At 47.9% G+C, this 14193-nt stretch overlaps 1 protein-coding gene across 2 annotated transcripts in view; it reads right to left on the reverse strand.

The window, feature by feature from the left end:
- Positions 1 to 3205: 3205 nt before the first annotated feature.
- P2RY2 (purinergic receptor P2Y2) overlaps positions 3206 to 14193 on the reverse strand; it is a 38733-nt gene continuing 27745 nt past the window's right edge. Inside the window, exons 2-3 of one of the 2 annotated variants that reach the window (XM_038422093.2) lie at positions 11269 to 11476; positions 3206 to 5824 (exon numbers count right to left, since the gene is read on the reverse strand). In XM_038422093.2, coding sequence (XP_038278021.1) covers positions 4753 to 5824; positions 11269 to 11303 — 1107 coding nt within the window. In that variant the 5' untranslated portion in view covers positions 11304 to 11476 and the 3' untranslated portion in view covers positions 3206 to 4752. The remainder of the gene's footprint in view (positions 5825 to 11268; positions 11477 to 14193) is intronic. The other variant, XM_038422101.2, reaches the window with a different exon arrangement.

Here is a 14193-nt window from a genome sequence, read left to right on the forward strand (position 1 = left end):
CTCATCTCCTGTAGCTCCTTTTAAGTGAGTCTGCTGCACTCTGATTGGCGGCTTTCCTGCAGCCTTTCTAGGCAGCCCTGGAGGACCCACCTTCACAGTGCCTTTTCCTGAGGTGGGGTGGGGTAAGACCACAAGGCCTCCAGTAGGGGACCTCAAAGAGCCTGGTACACCCCATTACACCAGGGCTCCGTTTGTAGCATTTTGGATCCAGGGATTTGGGTTGGCCATTTATAAAGAGAAGAGCTGTTGGCAAAATCCAGTTTCCAAAGACCCTTAAAGTGAATGGGTTTCTCAGTGGTATTGTGGTGACATTTGCAGAGCTAAACTTTGCAAGGCCTGGAGCTGAAAACCTCTCTAACATGTTAAACAATTCAGTCATTATACCCTCTCTTCCCCACCTCTTCCAAGATTGACCCAGGTTTGACCAGATTGCAGAAAAAAAATAATAATAATAGAAATAAACGTATTTGATCATAAGCAATACAAGATCGTTACATATTACAAAAATAAAAATGTGCTATATTGTCACAAAAATGACCTTTTTTTTTTAGTATAAGTTAGTGCTTTCAAAAACAAAAATAAAAACTTCCAGTCAGTACCTCTCTGGTTGCTCTGAACCTGGATATCTTTGTTCACTCATATCTGATACTGGGTCACCATTAGATCAGAGAGAAACATACTAAGTGGGATTTTTAATCGTGCCTAATCCTGTCTTTCATATGGGGCCTGATCCATGTCCCTCTGAAGTCAATGGAACTACTCCCATTGGCTTCATAGGCATTGGATCGGACTCTTGCGTGTATCACACGTGGTCTAATACAGCTGGGTGTCTTTATCTCCAGTAAACCCCACACATATGTAAAATCTAGGGACAGGAGAAACTAAGAGGTCTTATTCCTAGCAGTGGGTTTAGATGGGGGCAAAGTGTTATCTGCATAGTCCTAAAATGCAGCCAGGTCTGCTCTTGCAAAATTCTACTCACCCACTTCTCTGGGACAAGCAGTTTTGTGTTGTGTTTTGTTATGGGTGAGTAAAACATCACCCATTTTTCATCATCATCATGTTGGTAATGGAAGGCAAGAAATTTTGTGCTTGGGCTGGACCATTTTTAAGACCTAGAAATTAGAGATGGAAAAGATCAATTAGCTCAGCTAGACCTGACCAGTGCAGGACATTTTCTAATGTTTTCTCCAGTCTAGCTTCAAATGTCTCAGTTGATGGGCATATGAATCTTGGAAGGAAGTGGGCAAATCTGATCAACATGAAGGTTGTTTTGCTTGTGAACTCAACCCACCAGCAATTCCAAAAGGGAAGATACAAGCACAAGCAAATATTAGGGAGGGTGCATATTTATTTTAACAATCATGGGCAAGATCGTAGCAACCTTATGCACACTGAGGAGTACTGTTATCTACTACTAGTTCCATGGGAGCAGAACCTCAGAAAGTGTAAATCAGTGTAGCACCCTGGGCTTTGTGTTCAATAGAAAATTAGGTCATGCTAGACCATGATGAACTCAGCTATGTACTCATAGCTTTTAAGGCCAGAAAGGACCATTAGACCAACTTCCTGTATAATCCTGGTCATAACAGTAGAAGAGATAGGAACAGAACCCAGCTTTCCTGACACCCAAAACCGTGTTCAATCCACTGGACCTCTCTGCTTCTCTACAAATCAGTGTAATCAGGGGCAAGCCACATTAACCTAATTTTAGCTAGTCAGCGTTAAAACCTAGTGGAAGGATAGGATTAACCACGACCTGAGGACATGATGTTGAATACAACTTGTCCCTAGTCTGTCTTCACTGCAGAGTTATCTCAGGATATCTCCACTGATTTAGCCTAGCTTGAGTGAGTGCACCCACACTATGAAATAACTGTGTTCACATTGGCGTTGCACTCACTCGTGTATGGCGCTAAGAGTTCTCGGGTCATATCCCATGGTTCTTTGCACTCCTGTAAACTGAGCCACTCTATGAATTCTTTCCCAGTGAATTGTGGCTGGCCTTGTCTGTCCTTACTGGTCACACTGAGGGAATTGTGGGAAGGCATTGGAGGACTGGTCACACTAAAGTGGGGCTAGCCTGCATCCACTCTTAAGTGGTCATGTTGGCAGCTGATGAGTTGCACTAACTCAAGCTTTAGCTCCTACGCCTTAATAGGCCAGCAAACTTGAGGTAAAAGCACCACCACACTGGAGCTACGGGTTTGTGTGTGTAGGCAGGATTCAAGTTGGGGCAACACTCACTTTATAACTTGGCAGTGAAGACAACCTACTGACTACAAAGTAGGGTTTAACGTCATGTTACTTAACCTGACTCCTCTCGGTCGTGTTCTAACACTGCCTAATTTTCTAGCGAGGACCATTGGCTTTAATAATGCCAGACTGATTTACACCAGCTGAGGATCTGGCCCATGGTTGTGTCAAGTTCAGTACTGAGTAAAAGTGGCAGAATCGGGCCCTTTCTCAATTAACTGCAGCTCCTGGCAAATTGCTAAAAGTTGTAGAGTGCTGTCGCCTCCATGCTAGAACATTACCCAGCTGCTATACATCTAGTTGCTTAGGCCACGTCTACACTAGCGAGCTCATTGTGGCACAGCTGTACCAATGCAGCTGCGCCGCTGTAAGATCTCTTGTATAGCTGCTCTGTGCCGACAGGAGAGAGCGCTCCCGTCACATAATTAAACCACGCCCAATGAGCGGCGGTAGCGATGTCAGTGAGAGAAACTCTCCCGCTGACAGGTTTCAGAGTAGCAGCCGTGTTAGTCTGTATTCGCAAAAAGAAAAGGAGTACTTGTGGCACCTTAGAGACTAACAAATTTATTAGAGCATAAGCTTTCGTGAGCTACAGCTCACTTCATCGGATGCATTTGGTGGAAAAAACAGAGGAGAGATTTATATACACACACACAGAGAACATGAAACAATGGGTTTATCATACACACTTACAGAGGAGAGATTTATATACACACACACAGAGAACATGAAACAATGGGTTTATCATACACACTGTACATACAGTGTGTATGATAAACCCATTGTTTCATGTTCTCTGTGTGTGTGTATATAAATCTCTCCTCTGTTTTTTCCACCAAATGCATCCGATGAAGTGAGCTGTAGCTCACGAAAGCTTATGCTCTAATAAATTTGTTAGTCTCTAAGGTGCCACAAGTACTCCTTTTCTTTCTCCCGCTGACATGGCGCTGGGCACACTGCCACTTATGCCAGCGAAATTTATGTCGCTCAGGGGGTGTCTTTTTTTTCACACTCCCGAGCGACATACAATTTTGCCAACATAAATGGCAGTGTAGATGGAGCTTACACGCCAGTCCTGGATTTACTGGCCAGGTATATCATGAAAGGACTTATCACTTTCTCAGGAAAGATGAATCACTAGAGAAAGGACAAAAAGAAACCCCACCCAAAATTAAAGTCAGTATTGGGCAATTAGTAAAAGCTGCAGTTTGGAGGCCGTATGGCTTTCGAAAAGCCTTTAGAATTTGGGTGTGACAGGGTAGGGCAGCACTATCCTGAGCCTGGTGAACAAGCAGTGCTCTCTGGAGAAAAGCTATGAGAACAAACACTCGGGAGACAGAGGAGGGCTATTGCCTTTGGGAAGGTCAGGCAACCCATAAAAGTGGGTAGAACCCCTCTGGGGAGTTTTTCTGTTTCCTTTCTGCCTATAATTTACTTACTTTCCTTTCTTGTGCTAAACATTCACCCAGGAGGAAAAGACTTTGCATATTGTAACTACTTTTCTGCTGAATCATTCCCCCCCCCCCGGCTTGGAGTGAGGCAAAAAGTCTCACATCCCTAGTATGAACGATAAAAGCTTCCCCAATAGATGCACTGGGGACTGGATGAAAAATGGGGAAATGATTTTGTGAAAAACGGCAAAGTCTTTTCCATTTCCCAGAGCTTCATTTTCGGAGATATTTTAAATCACTATTCGGATTGAAATGTTTATCAAAATAATTATCAGCATTTTTCATGCACTGCTTTCTTGCCCATTGCAATAATTTCTTGATAAAAACATCAACAGAAAATAGGGCAGAAAATGTCGTGAAAGGCAGAACATTTCAATAATATCGACAGGTGGGTTCGGGTTTGGGGTTTTTTTGAAAAAATTTGTTTTAGAAAAACCAGTATGAACTTTTAGCATGGCTATTATTCTTTTAGCATGCTTGTCCCTTTTTTGGCCTAACCACCATGCAGCAGGTAGTCTTTTCTCACTCCTGGATAGCCACCATTCCGGATCAGAGAGAGGAGCAGGTTTGGTGGAGGAGTATTTGGGTTTCAGAGCTGGATGAAGACATGCATATGGGATTACAATACATCACTGAAGCATCAGCTTAATTCCACAAGCTCCTTAAACTGGTGACATACACACAGGTGTATCTTGTTGAGTCGTTCCTGCTCAAGCATCAACACCTGAAGCCTAGGTAATCAATCGAATGGGTGACAACCGACACCTTGGCTGACACACCACAGGTAGGACCTTCAGAGCGAAAAGCAGGAGCTGATGCAGCTTCAGCTAACAAGTCATGCCTCTGTAGCTGGGGTCTGCAACAACTCAGATCCTCTATAACTCAGCGCAGAGTGGGACCTGTAACACACTCACCATTGGGTTACACATGCATAATGGCCACATGCCAGACTCCCGTACACACAGTGGAGAAGTCCTTCCACCATGGAGACAGAATAGTCTGCAATGTGGCAGGACGGTGGACAGAAATGTAGCAGGCTTGGATTTCACATTTTGGCTATCATATTTAGGTTGTTGCTGGTTCCTGTGTTGCTGGTGGCAGTTACCCCCAGGGCCATTCGGTTTGGAGTTTTCATTGGCATTTTGTTGCCTGTGAACTTCACAAACCTTTGGCCTACTAAGAAGTACAAAATGGGATCCAGGCAGCTGTTGGTGCTAGCTAAGGGCCTGGTCACTTTGTAGGCTAAATTAATGGCATTGAGGGTCCCGCAGTTAAGGTCCCAGCTCCGGAAGGAGTAGTACAAAGTGCGAGTGACGTGGAAAGGAAGGAAGCAGATGATGAAGACCACCAGGACAACAATGATCATCTTGACTGACTTCTTTTTGGATGTAGACCTCTGGGAGGTCCCCCGGGTGGGCTGCAGCAGCTTCCGAGCCATCAGGTAGTAGCACACGATGATGGTCAGGAAAGGGATGCAGAACAGCAGCACCAGCATCACCGAGCTGTAGATGACGAACTGGCCGAAGAGCTCCTTGCTTGACGTGTCGTGGCAGGTGATAGTCTTGCACCTCATACTGGTGGTGACAAAGAAGAGCACCGGCAACTGGCACGTGATTATGACCAACCAGACCACCCCTGACACCCTCCGTGCATAGCGGACGCATCCCCACTGCAGCGACTTCAGCGGGAAGCAGATGCCAAGGAAACGGTGGACACTAATGCAGAGCAGGAAGAGGATGCTGCAGTAGAGGTTGGTGTAGAACAGGAAACGGACTATTTTACACAAGCCCACACTGAAAGGCCAATTGTCCCCCTTGGCGTAGTAATACACCAGCAAGGGCAGGGAAACCACGTAGAGCGTGTCGGACACGGCCAGGTTGAACATGTACGTGGTGGAGGCATTCCAGATCTTGATCCTGAAGAGGAAGATGTAGAGGGCTAGCAGGTTGAGGCACAGCCCCACCACGCACACGATGCCGTAGGAGACAGGCAGCAGAATGTACTTGAACTCCTCGTCAAATTTGCACTTATACGTGTTGTCTTCCACGCTGCAGTTGACAGTGGATGAGTTGGCGCTCGTGTTCCAGGAGCGCAGAACCATAAAGTTCTCCATTGCCCTAGAAAACAGGGAGCAAACCGTCAGAGAATGCAGGGGTGGCTCATTGAAATGGGAGAGTAAATATGTTTGGATGAGAACTCAAGCAAGACAGCGTATCACCGGGCAGAAGAGATGAGTCACATTGTAAGGATTGTTATGTATATGTGTGTGTGTGTGTGTGTGTGTCCCAGACTGCACGTCGGGGGGATCTAGTCACACAGAGTGTTGGGGGTTCTTAGGGACTGGCTTGTTTTGACCTTGTTTTGAAATGGAATTAGCTTGATTTTTGGCTTATTGTGAAAGTCAGGGTGCTTATTTATCATGTGAAAGTTGGCAACTGTGCTGTGGGCATGGAAAACAGAACCACACTCGATGGGTGGAAGGAATGATGCAGCTTAGTTCCTTAAGTTTAGTTTCCAAAGTTATATTTGGCATTTTTTGCAGATGTGATGCAACTTACATCGACTTAAGCTGTGTCCATTGTTATGGGTATACCTGAATTAGTGGTCTGATAGAGTCTGCGGGATACTACTGACATGCTTCATCAACAATAAACCTGGTTGGGTGCCTTTGTCCCTTAACAGATCTTGTGGTCATTAGGTGGTACGCTCAAGGTCTGCCATGCCAGCTATCTGCGCAGGGCAGGGGCGGCACACAGAGGGAACACACACACAGAGCCAAACATCTATCAACTTCTAACCACAGCAGCAATGTAGACAAGCCCCTTGTAGAAGCAGGTCACTAGAGAGCATAAGAAAAATCATCATGTAAATCGCACACATGGGGAGTGCATGAGAATGACTGCATGCTAATGCCTGTGTCATGGAAAATCTGCATCCTCTGAACTTCGAGGGCAGGGAAGGCACAAGGTGGGGCAGCTGGGTTCAGTTTTGCTTTGCTTTCAGAGCAGGACTCAGGGGAGCAGTGGGGAGATATGTATGTAAGTGTTACGCAGTCATTTTCTCTAGAGCTAGCTGGAGCAAACCTCCTCCTTTATGCTTTTCTTCTGAAAAGGGCTGACGTAAGTACTGTCATCCTCACCTTCGCTCTGACCCCTTTGCGGTGTAGAGAGGCCCTAGATCCCCCGTTCTGCTCAGGGAGGGAATCCCGTGGCATGACAAGCCCTGCCATAAGGGATGTGCTGAGGAGACAGCTGGGGCTGAAGCAGGCTGCACTGCAGAGTTTCCTGGCAGCACTGCATCCCATACAGAAGCCCTGGAAGGCTGTCATAACTTAGACGGGCCTCCGGGGCTCTCTAAATCACACTGGGGGCTACTAAAGTCTCTGGAGCAGCCCGGGATTGGGATGATGTGAAGGTGGCTTAAAACTACCTTAGTCGCTCCACTCCTGGCCCCAAGTTCCATGCTGCATCTCTCAGGGCCTAGCCCTCGAGCTCCACTTCCAGAAGCTCAGGCAGACTCAGCCGAAGCTGAGTGCTCGTGCAGCTGGCAGAAATGCTTGAGTCTGGCCTCCAGCCATCCTGAGGGCTTTACCTCCCGCCACAGACTGTCTGTGCGTGAAAGATTCAGTCCAGAATCGCAGGAGAGATAATGAGATCCACCCCAAGTAGAGTACTGTAAACTAGAGGAGTATGAGAAAATGGGCCCAGCTTACTGGAATGTGGATGCTGCCCAGACACTGCTGGTACACATCATATCTAACAGTCGGGTTGCCACCGTTTTAATTGCTGGTGACTGGACCCCCATGGCCTCGCCCCTGCCCTGTCTCTTTCCCCAAGGCTCTGCCCTGTCGCTCGTTCCCTCCCCCACAACCCCAATTGCTCACTGGATCGTCTCAAGGAGCCTGTCTGTTAATGACCCAGCGCCTTCCCCCACCCTGCAGTAATCCAACTTTTGGTTCGGATGCCATTTAGGAGTGCCAGGTCCCCGAAAACCAGGCACCTGGCCACCCTAAGTGGCACTCAGACTCAGAATCCAAAAACCGGCCAGGTGGCTGCCCCATCGAACAGAGCTGCTCATACCACACAACATCATTTCTGCTAGCCAGATCCCGAATGGTATTCTCATCTGACGCGTGGCGTGTTGGAAATAGCGGGTTACATTAATATCAGCAACCCGGTAAAATGAGGAAGGATCGTGTCTGCTCTGGACATCTATCCTGTTCAGAGCCAAATCTCTCCTGAGCAAGGTGCCCCCGGCTCCGTTACATATGCCATGTGCCAAAGGGCCCCACATCTCAGCGCCGATGGGTTCCACGCTGTTGTATTTTAAGGCACCAAATAGTCAGCTCTGGGTCCCCAATACAAAGAGGCCAGGTACAGCTGCTTTGTAATAACTGAGCCTGCACATTCACACTAAATGTAAAAAGTATGTGAGAGTTCGTAAGATGTCACAATAACAGCTGTTGAAGGGAAAAGGGATAAAAGGGAGACAGATTTCATTAGTCTAAACAAAATGCCCCGCTGATATAATTCAAGGACTCTGTTGGTGTTGGACTTAATCAACAAGAAAATGTGGGTCTGGAAATTAATGAAACAAAATGGATATGAGGCCTCTGCAAGAGACAAAATAATGAGGGGATGGGCTATTCCACCCACCATTGCCTTTTGAGGTCCTTAAAGAAAGAGACTTTGGGGAGGTAATGGGAAGAACAGACAGAGGCATGGTTGCTACTCCTAGCATTTCCTGGGACCCGGGCCTTCATTGTGCTCGTCCTGAGATATCCTGACCAGACCAGGCCAGAGAGAGGGACCAAGCTGACATCACCACCCCTACCAGGTCCTCCTGCTGATTCCCAAACACCACCTGAGATGAAACAGGACCAGATGTCAACGACAACAGCAGCTCCAGCTCATCTCAACTTCTCTTTTACCCAACCGGACAGTTATTACTGTCTTACTGTTGGACAGTGACTGGGTTATGTTAACACCTTTGGACTATTGGATTCCATGTCACTTAACACAACACTACATACAAACTGCTGCTCTGGCTGCTTCTAAACACAGAACTGTGAGCACCACTAGAAGGCTCACAAACTATTTAAAGGGATACTGTCCTATTCCTATACACTATGTACACCACTGTATACATGTTGCCAGTGTTAACATCCATACAAGGGTTGATTCCTGTATTGCATTCCTCATTGGTCCATAACACAGGTACCCAGAGATACAGCTTCAACATCGCTCCCAAGCTGGCCACACCTGGGCATAAGTCTCTCCCTCCCCTCAGAGCTGAATGTGCTGCTTCCATAGCCCAGGGGAGATCAGAAGAAAATCAAATCCAGTTCTTCCACAGAATAGTGCAGAGCACTCACTAGGTTGCCCTGAGGCACAGAACTGGGTGCTGACGGATTAACCCCTGGGGTGAATCTTGGGCAAACCACTGAACTGCTCTGAGCCCCAGTATCACTATTTTACAAGGGGGGGGGCGGGAATGATACTTTTTTGTACAGCGCTTTGAGGCCTACACATGAAAAGTGCTCTACTCAGTGTGCATTTAGCACCATGGCTTCTCAGTGTGGCTATTAACCGGTGTATTTGCATACTATTGCCCCCTGCTGGCTGGACTTGGACCCGCTTAAGAATCTATGGCTATGTCGCCATCTACTGGCAGACCTAAAACAAGGGTATAAGACTTACATCTAACGGCGGCTAATGCAGTATCTCCATTAGCACAAGTAGTTTTCTGAGCTGAAGGTCCTGAGGTTTTTTCCCCCACGCCACATGAGGGCAGTTTAGCTGATGAGTGGAGAGTTTTACATACCCACATACTGTAAAATGAGCCCATACTGGACTTGCTCTTTGGTTTGGCCATATAATTATGGAGAACACCACCAGCTCACAATGGTGTATTGTTATTTAGTGTCCTAATATACATTTCTTTTTGCAACATGAAGCTAGTTGGTTGCTGGTTGGAGAGACCTGCCCCCGTCCTTCCCCTTTGTTTGAGCAAATGTCCTAAATTCCTACGACAAAACCTGCTGTGTCTCTTTGGGCTCCTGGCTGTCTGACCCCCGCCCACATCCCACTTCAGCTGCACACACATCCTACTTCAGCTGCACTGAGTGATCGCATGGGAGCGACAGCCAAGCAATGCAAGGACACAAAAGGGAGCAGGTTGACCTTTCCCCAGAGGCAGCGCAAGGCCTGGGCGTGGGATGGAAGAATGTCAGCGTGTGCATATGACACATCAAGCACTGACCAAGACCAGGGACAGGGCAGAGGGGAGGGACCAGAGGGAAACACGGCATTCTCTCTTCCCTTGATGGCAAATGCTGATCTCAGTTATGCCTCGTGGAAATCTACTGACTCCCAAAAGCAAATCCAGAGCGACTCCATTGTCTTCTTTCATGACCCTCCAAAGGGTCAGGATGGGCAGCTGTTCCTCTCACATCTGGCACTGGCCACTGCCGGTGAAAGGATGCTGGACTAGATGGGTCACTGGTCTGAGCCAGTCTGGCAGCTCCTATGTTCCCTGTGTGCAGTCCCACAAGGCCCATTTCTGTCCTAGTCAATAGATAGGTCAGACATCTAGGGAAGACTGTGAGATGCTATTGACTTTGGTGCCACAGAAACACTGATGACCCCCAGCCCTACATCTCCTGTCACATGCAGACGGAGTTGACTCCGGAACCTGGATGGGACAAGGCCCTGGATGAAGAGCAGCTGAATAAAATTCAACCCAGGCAAGAGGGAGAGAAGGAAATGCCATGAAGATCTGGCTGAAGCCAAAGCCAACTTCTGCCTCTGGGCATCTGCTCTCCACTTGAAAAGGTGGAGCACAGCACCAGGGTCCTGTTGGATGCCTCAATGCTCCCTGACACCCACAGCGCAATGCTGCCTTGTGTCTGTGGCTGGCCGGGAGGCTGCACCCCGGCTGCCGGCTGAAGTTCTAGCCGCAGTGACCCACAGGCTCATTACCTCCTGCCCTGGCGATTGCGTCTGCACTGCTTGATGGGGAGGGAAGTGAGTACCATCAGGAAACGCCAACTTGTCCAGCATGCAGCAGCCAATGTTATGCGTAGGGCAGTATGTCAGGAGCACATCCCTCACATGCTTCCCACACTCATCTGGCTACCTCTGCAGTTCCGGATCAGCTGCCAGGTCCTGGGGTTACTGCACCCACAGTGGCCTGAGCCCTACGTCTTAGACTGCCTCTCCTTTTGCGAGCTATGGACATCGGGACCGCTCTAGCTTGCAAAGCCCAGGGGGTAGCAGCTCTCAGAGACATTCCTGGCAGTAGGCTCTGGGCTTTAGGACACCGAAATCGGAATGGGCCCAAGATCAAAACACCTTGAGAATGAAAGCAGCGATCCACCTCTTGGGACTTGGCTTGACAACTACTTCACTAGCCCATGCATAATGGACACACGTCTACTATACATGTATATATGATACCTCCTTCGGCAACATGAATGGAGGGATGGAGTTTCTCAGCCCTGTTTCGATGTATAGAGTTCTGTGAGAGTATCCAGATATGGTGATGGAGGCAATATATTTACCTAGACAGGTAGGAGTTATTCTGTATCGACACCATTGCACCTGAGATCAGGATCTGTCGACTGTCTCCTGGCTTCAGATCTGCTGGCGTATAGCAGACTACTGCTCCACAGGCATCTGTCTGGCTCTCTGCAGCAGCCCACAGACACAGCTGCAATTGTCGCGCTGAAGCACTTGAGTAGTTAGCCTAATGTTCTCCCGAGGAAGGTCCTGAAATTAACCAGAAACAAAATCCTCATTACTAGTAGGAGGTAAATGTCGGGGCAAGTACTATTCTGTCTGCCCTGGAGGGCGCATGGTGGAAATGATTCAGTGTGTGGGAGACAAATAGCTGTGTGTTTTCAAGAGAAAACATCCTGCTTGCAGTCCGTCTCCTGGATGCTGCTTTGCAAGCTGTTCTGAGCACATATTGCAGTACACACACACACACACTTACACACACACACACACGCAGAGGCATTAGAATGGACTAGTGGCTGACAAAGTCTGTCATGTCAGTCCTGTTTTTTCCATAGAACAAAAAAGGGACCACGTTGCTTTTCAGGCCAGCTCTTTAATAGGGAAATGAAAGGATTGGAGCGCAGCAAAATTTATGTTCAACATGATCTCAGGAAAGCAAGGATTACAAAATGGTCTTCATGTTTCTCTGCAATAATTTCAAAGGGACAGTATGGGGAAGTTTAGGCCCCAGGTTTAGGTTCTGTTTAAATAAAAAAAGTCCTAAACCCCAGTGTGACTAGCACTGACGTGGGCTGTTTGGAAATGTCAAAGGAGGTGGGCCTTTCATGAGTTTAAACTTTGGACCCCCAAACACAGTAGCCTTGAGCTGATGCAGATGAACCAAAAAGTGAAATTGACTAGACACAATGGGCCAAATGCTGCTCCTGGCAACACAAATGCAGCTCCTACTGGTTCTGGTAGAAATTATACCCATAACCAAGAACAGAATGTAGCCCTGAGAGTGAAACTAACGTCACTGTCCAAGCTACAGGCAATGCAGAATGTGAACTAAATCAGTGCTACGTTGTAACCAGTCAATTTGATGTCTTAAAATTACTTCACCTAAGGACATTTTCAAATATAATAAATAATATAATCCCTAAAGTAACAATACTTCATTTCTCCCACTGCCGTATGTATTGAGATTGTGACCAATTCTCATTTACACTACTCTGACAGTGTAAAGGGATCTTAAAGTAGTAACTTTACAACCTTTCACACCCACCTGAGGGCCCCTATCTGCTCCCAAAGCAGTGCTAAGGAGCCTTGGTATAAATGAGAATGAGGCTGGTAAGCTCTTTAGGGCAGGGACTGTCTCTTAACACCTGTCTACAATAATAAAGCCTCTGTCTTTGGTTGAAAGCTTGAGGTGTTCCTGCAATAACAGTAGATCACGTGAGACACCTAACTCCCTCGTTAGACATTTAGATAAGCATGGCCTAATTCTTCAGGGAGCTGAGCACCCACAATTCCTAGTGAAGTCAGCGGGGGCTGCAGGTGCTCAGCCGCCACTGGCTTTTATTTGGGTATCTAAGTACATATGTAGATGCCTAACTCTAGAGACAGCTCATTGGGATACTTTCAGCCACGGTTTTATTAGTAACACAAGGATTAGAGGGTTTTTTAATTGTTCTTTTCAGCAGGTTTCTGGTCCAGCTAGCTTCTAGGATCTAATGTGGTCTAGTGACTAGGGCCCTGGATTGGAAGCCAAGAGAACTGATCCCAGTCTAAGGAGATCTAAGGAGATCCCTGGCTTAGCTACTAACCCCCTTGGGATGGAGCAGAGAGGCCCCACATTGGCAATGAGGGGGTTAAGGAGGCTGACTGGTTCCTCACTGGCATTCACAGGGTTAGGCCTGTGGACCCAGTTGGCCTCACCCTGCTTCCCCTGCAAGGGGAGATAAAAGGAGAGGGCCTCGCTTGGGTGAGTGCTGACCAGGAAGGAGGCTGGAGCTCTGCTTTGCTGCGGGGGGGAGGGAAGAAAGGGAGGCTGGTTGCAGCCCTGAGCCGGAGCTTGCTGGTCAGCCAGAACCCTCCTCCTGGAAGGGAGGCCCAGATATTGGGAAGGGAACTGGCGGAAGTGCAGACTGTTTTGGAAACCAGCCCTGACTAGAAGGGGCATGGGATGGCCCTGGTTTTGAGTTGGGTTTCTTTTTGTTCCTGATTACCATTGAACTTCAGCACCCAGAAGGGGGTAGGACTGAAGGCACCACGACCCTGACCTCGGAGTGACTGACCCTGACGACCCTGGCCTCGGGGTGATGGAAACAGATCAACGGAGACCTACAGCAGAGCAAGCTGTGTCCTCAAGGGCAGCGAGGGGGCACTGGCCTGGCAACCTCACCCCTGTGTGATCCTGAGCGCGTCACTTCATCTGTCTGTGTCTCTTGCTCCTCTTCCTATGTGGAATGTTAGCTCTTCGGAGCAGAGACTGTCTCTCTGGGTTTATACAGCATCATAGGGCCCAGAGGTGTTACCTATCAGCTCTGTGTTCTTGGGGAACCAGGGCGCAGTACCCAGCTTGTCTGACTCATGAAAGACCTTCTCCCCAACCCCCAGCCTCTGCTTGAACCAAAACTGATCAGAAGACAGACTTACAAAAAGCATTGAAAAAGCAGTGGGAGACACACCTGAACCTCTCCGGACAAGGGTGACAGGATTGAGGCAACTCCCCGAGCCTCATTTGCCTCCCTGTCCCATCTTCAATGCATCTCCATTAGTGTACAGAATGGAGAACAGAGATTCCAAGGCAAGAACCGCACAGAACTCTGGGACCAGAAGAGCAGGGAAGCACTGCATGACGGGGGATCTCTGCTCCAGATGTTAATGAACCCACGCCTGCACACACCCAGCTCAGTAGTTATCAGACCAATTCTAGTAATAAATCCTTTATTGGTATCCAAAATAGTGACGCTCCCTAGTTCTAT

This window comes from Dermochelys coriacea, chromosome 1, assembly GCF_009764565.3.
Source record: "Dermochelys coriacea isolate rDerCor1 chromosome 1, rDerCor1.pri.v4, whole genome shotgun sequence".
Classification (NCBI taxonomy): domain Eukaryota; kingdom Metazoa; phylum Chordata; order Testudines; family Dermochelyidae; genus Dermochelys; species Dermochelys coriacea.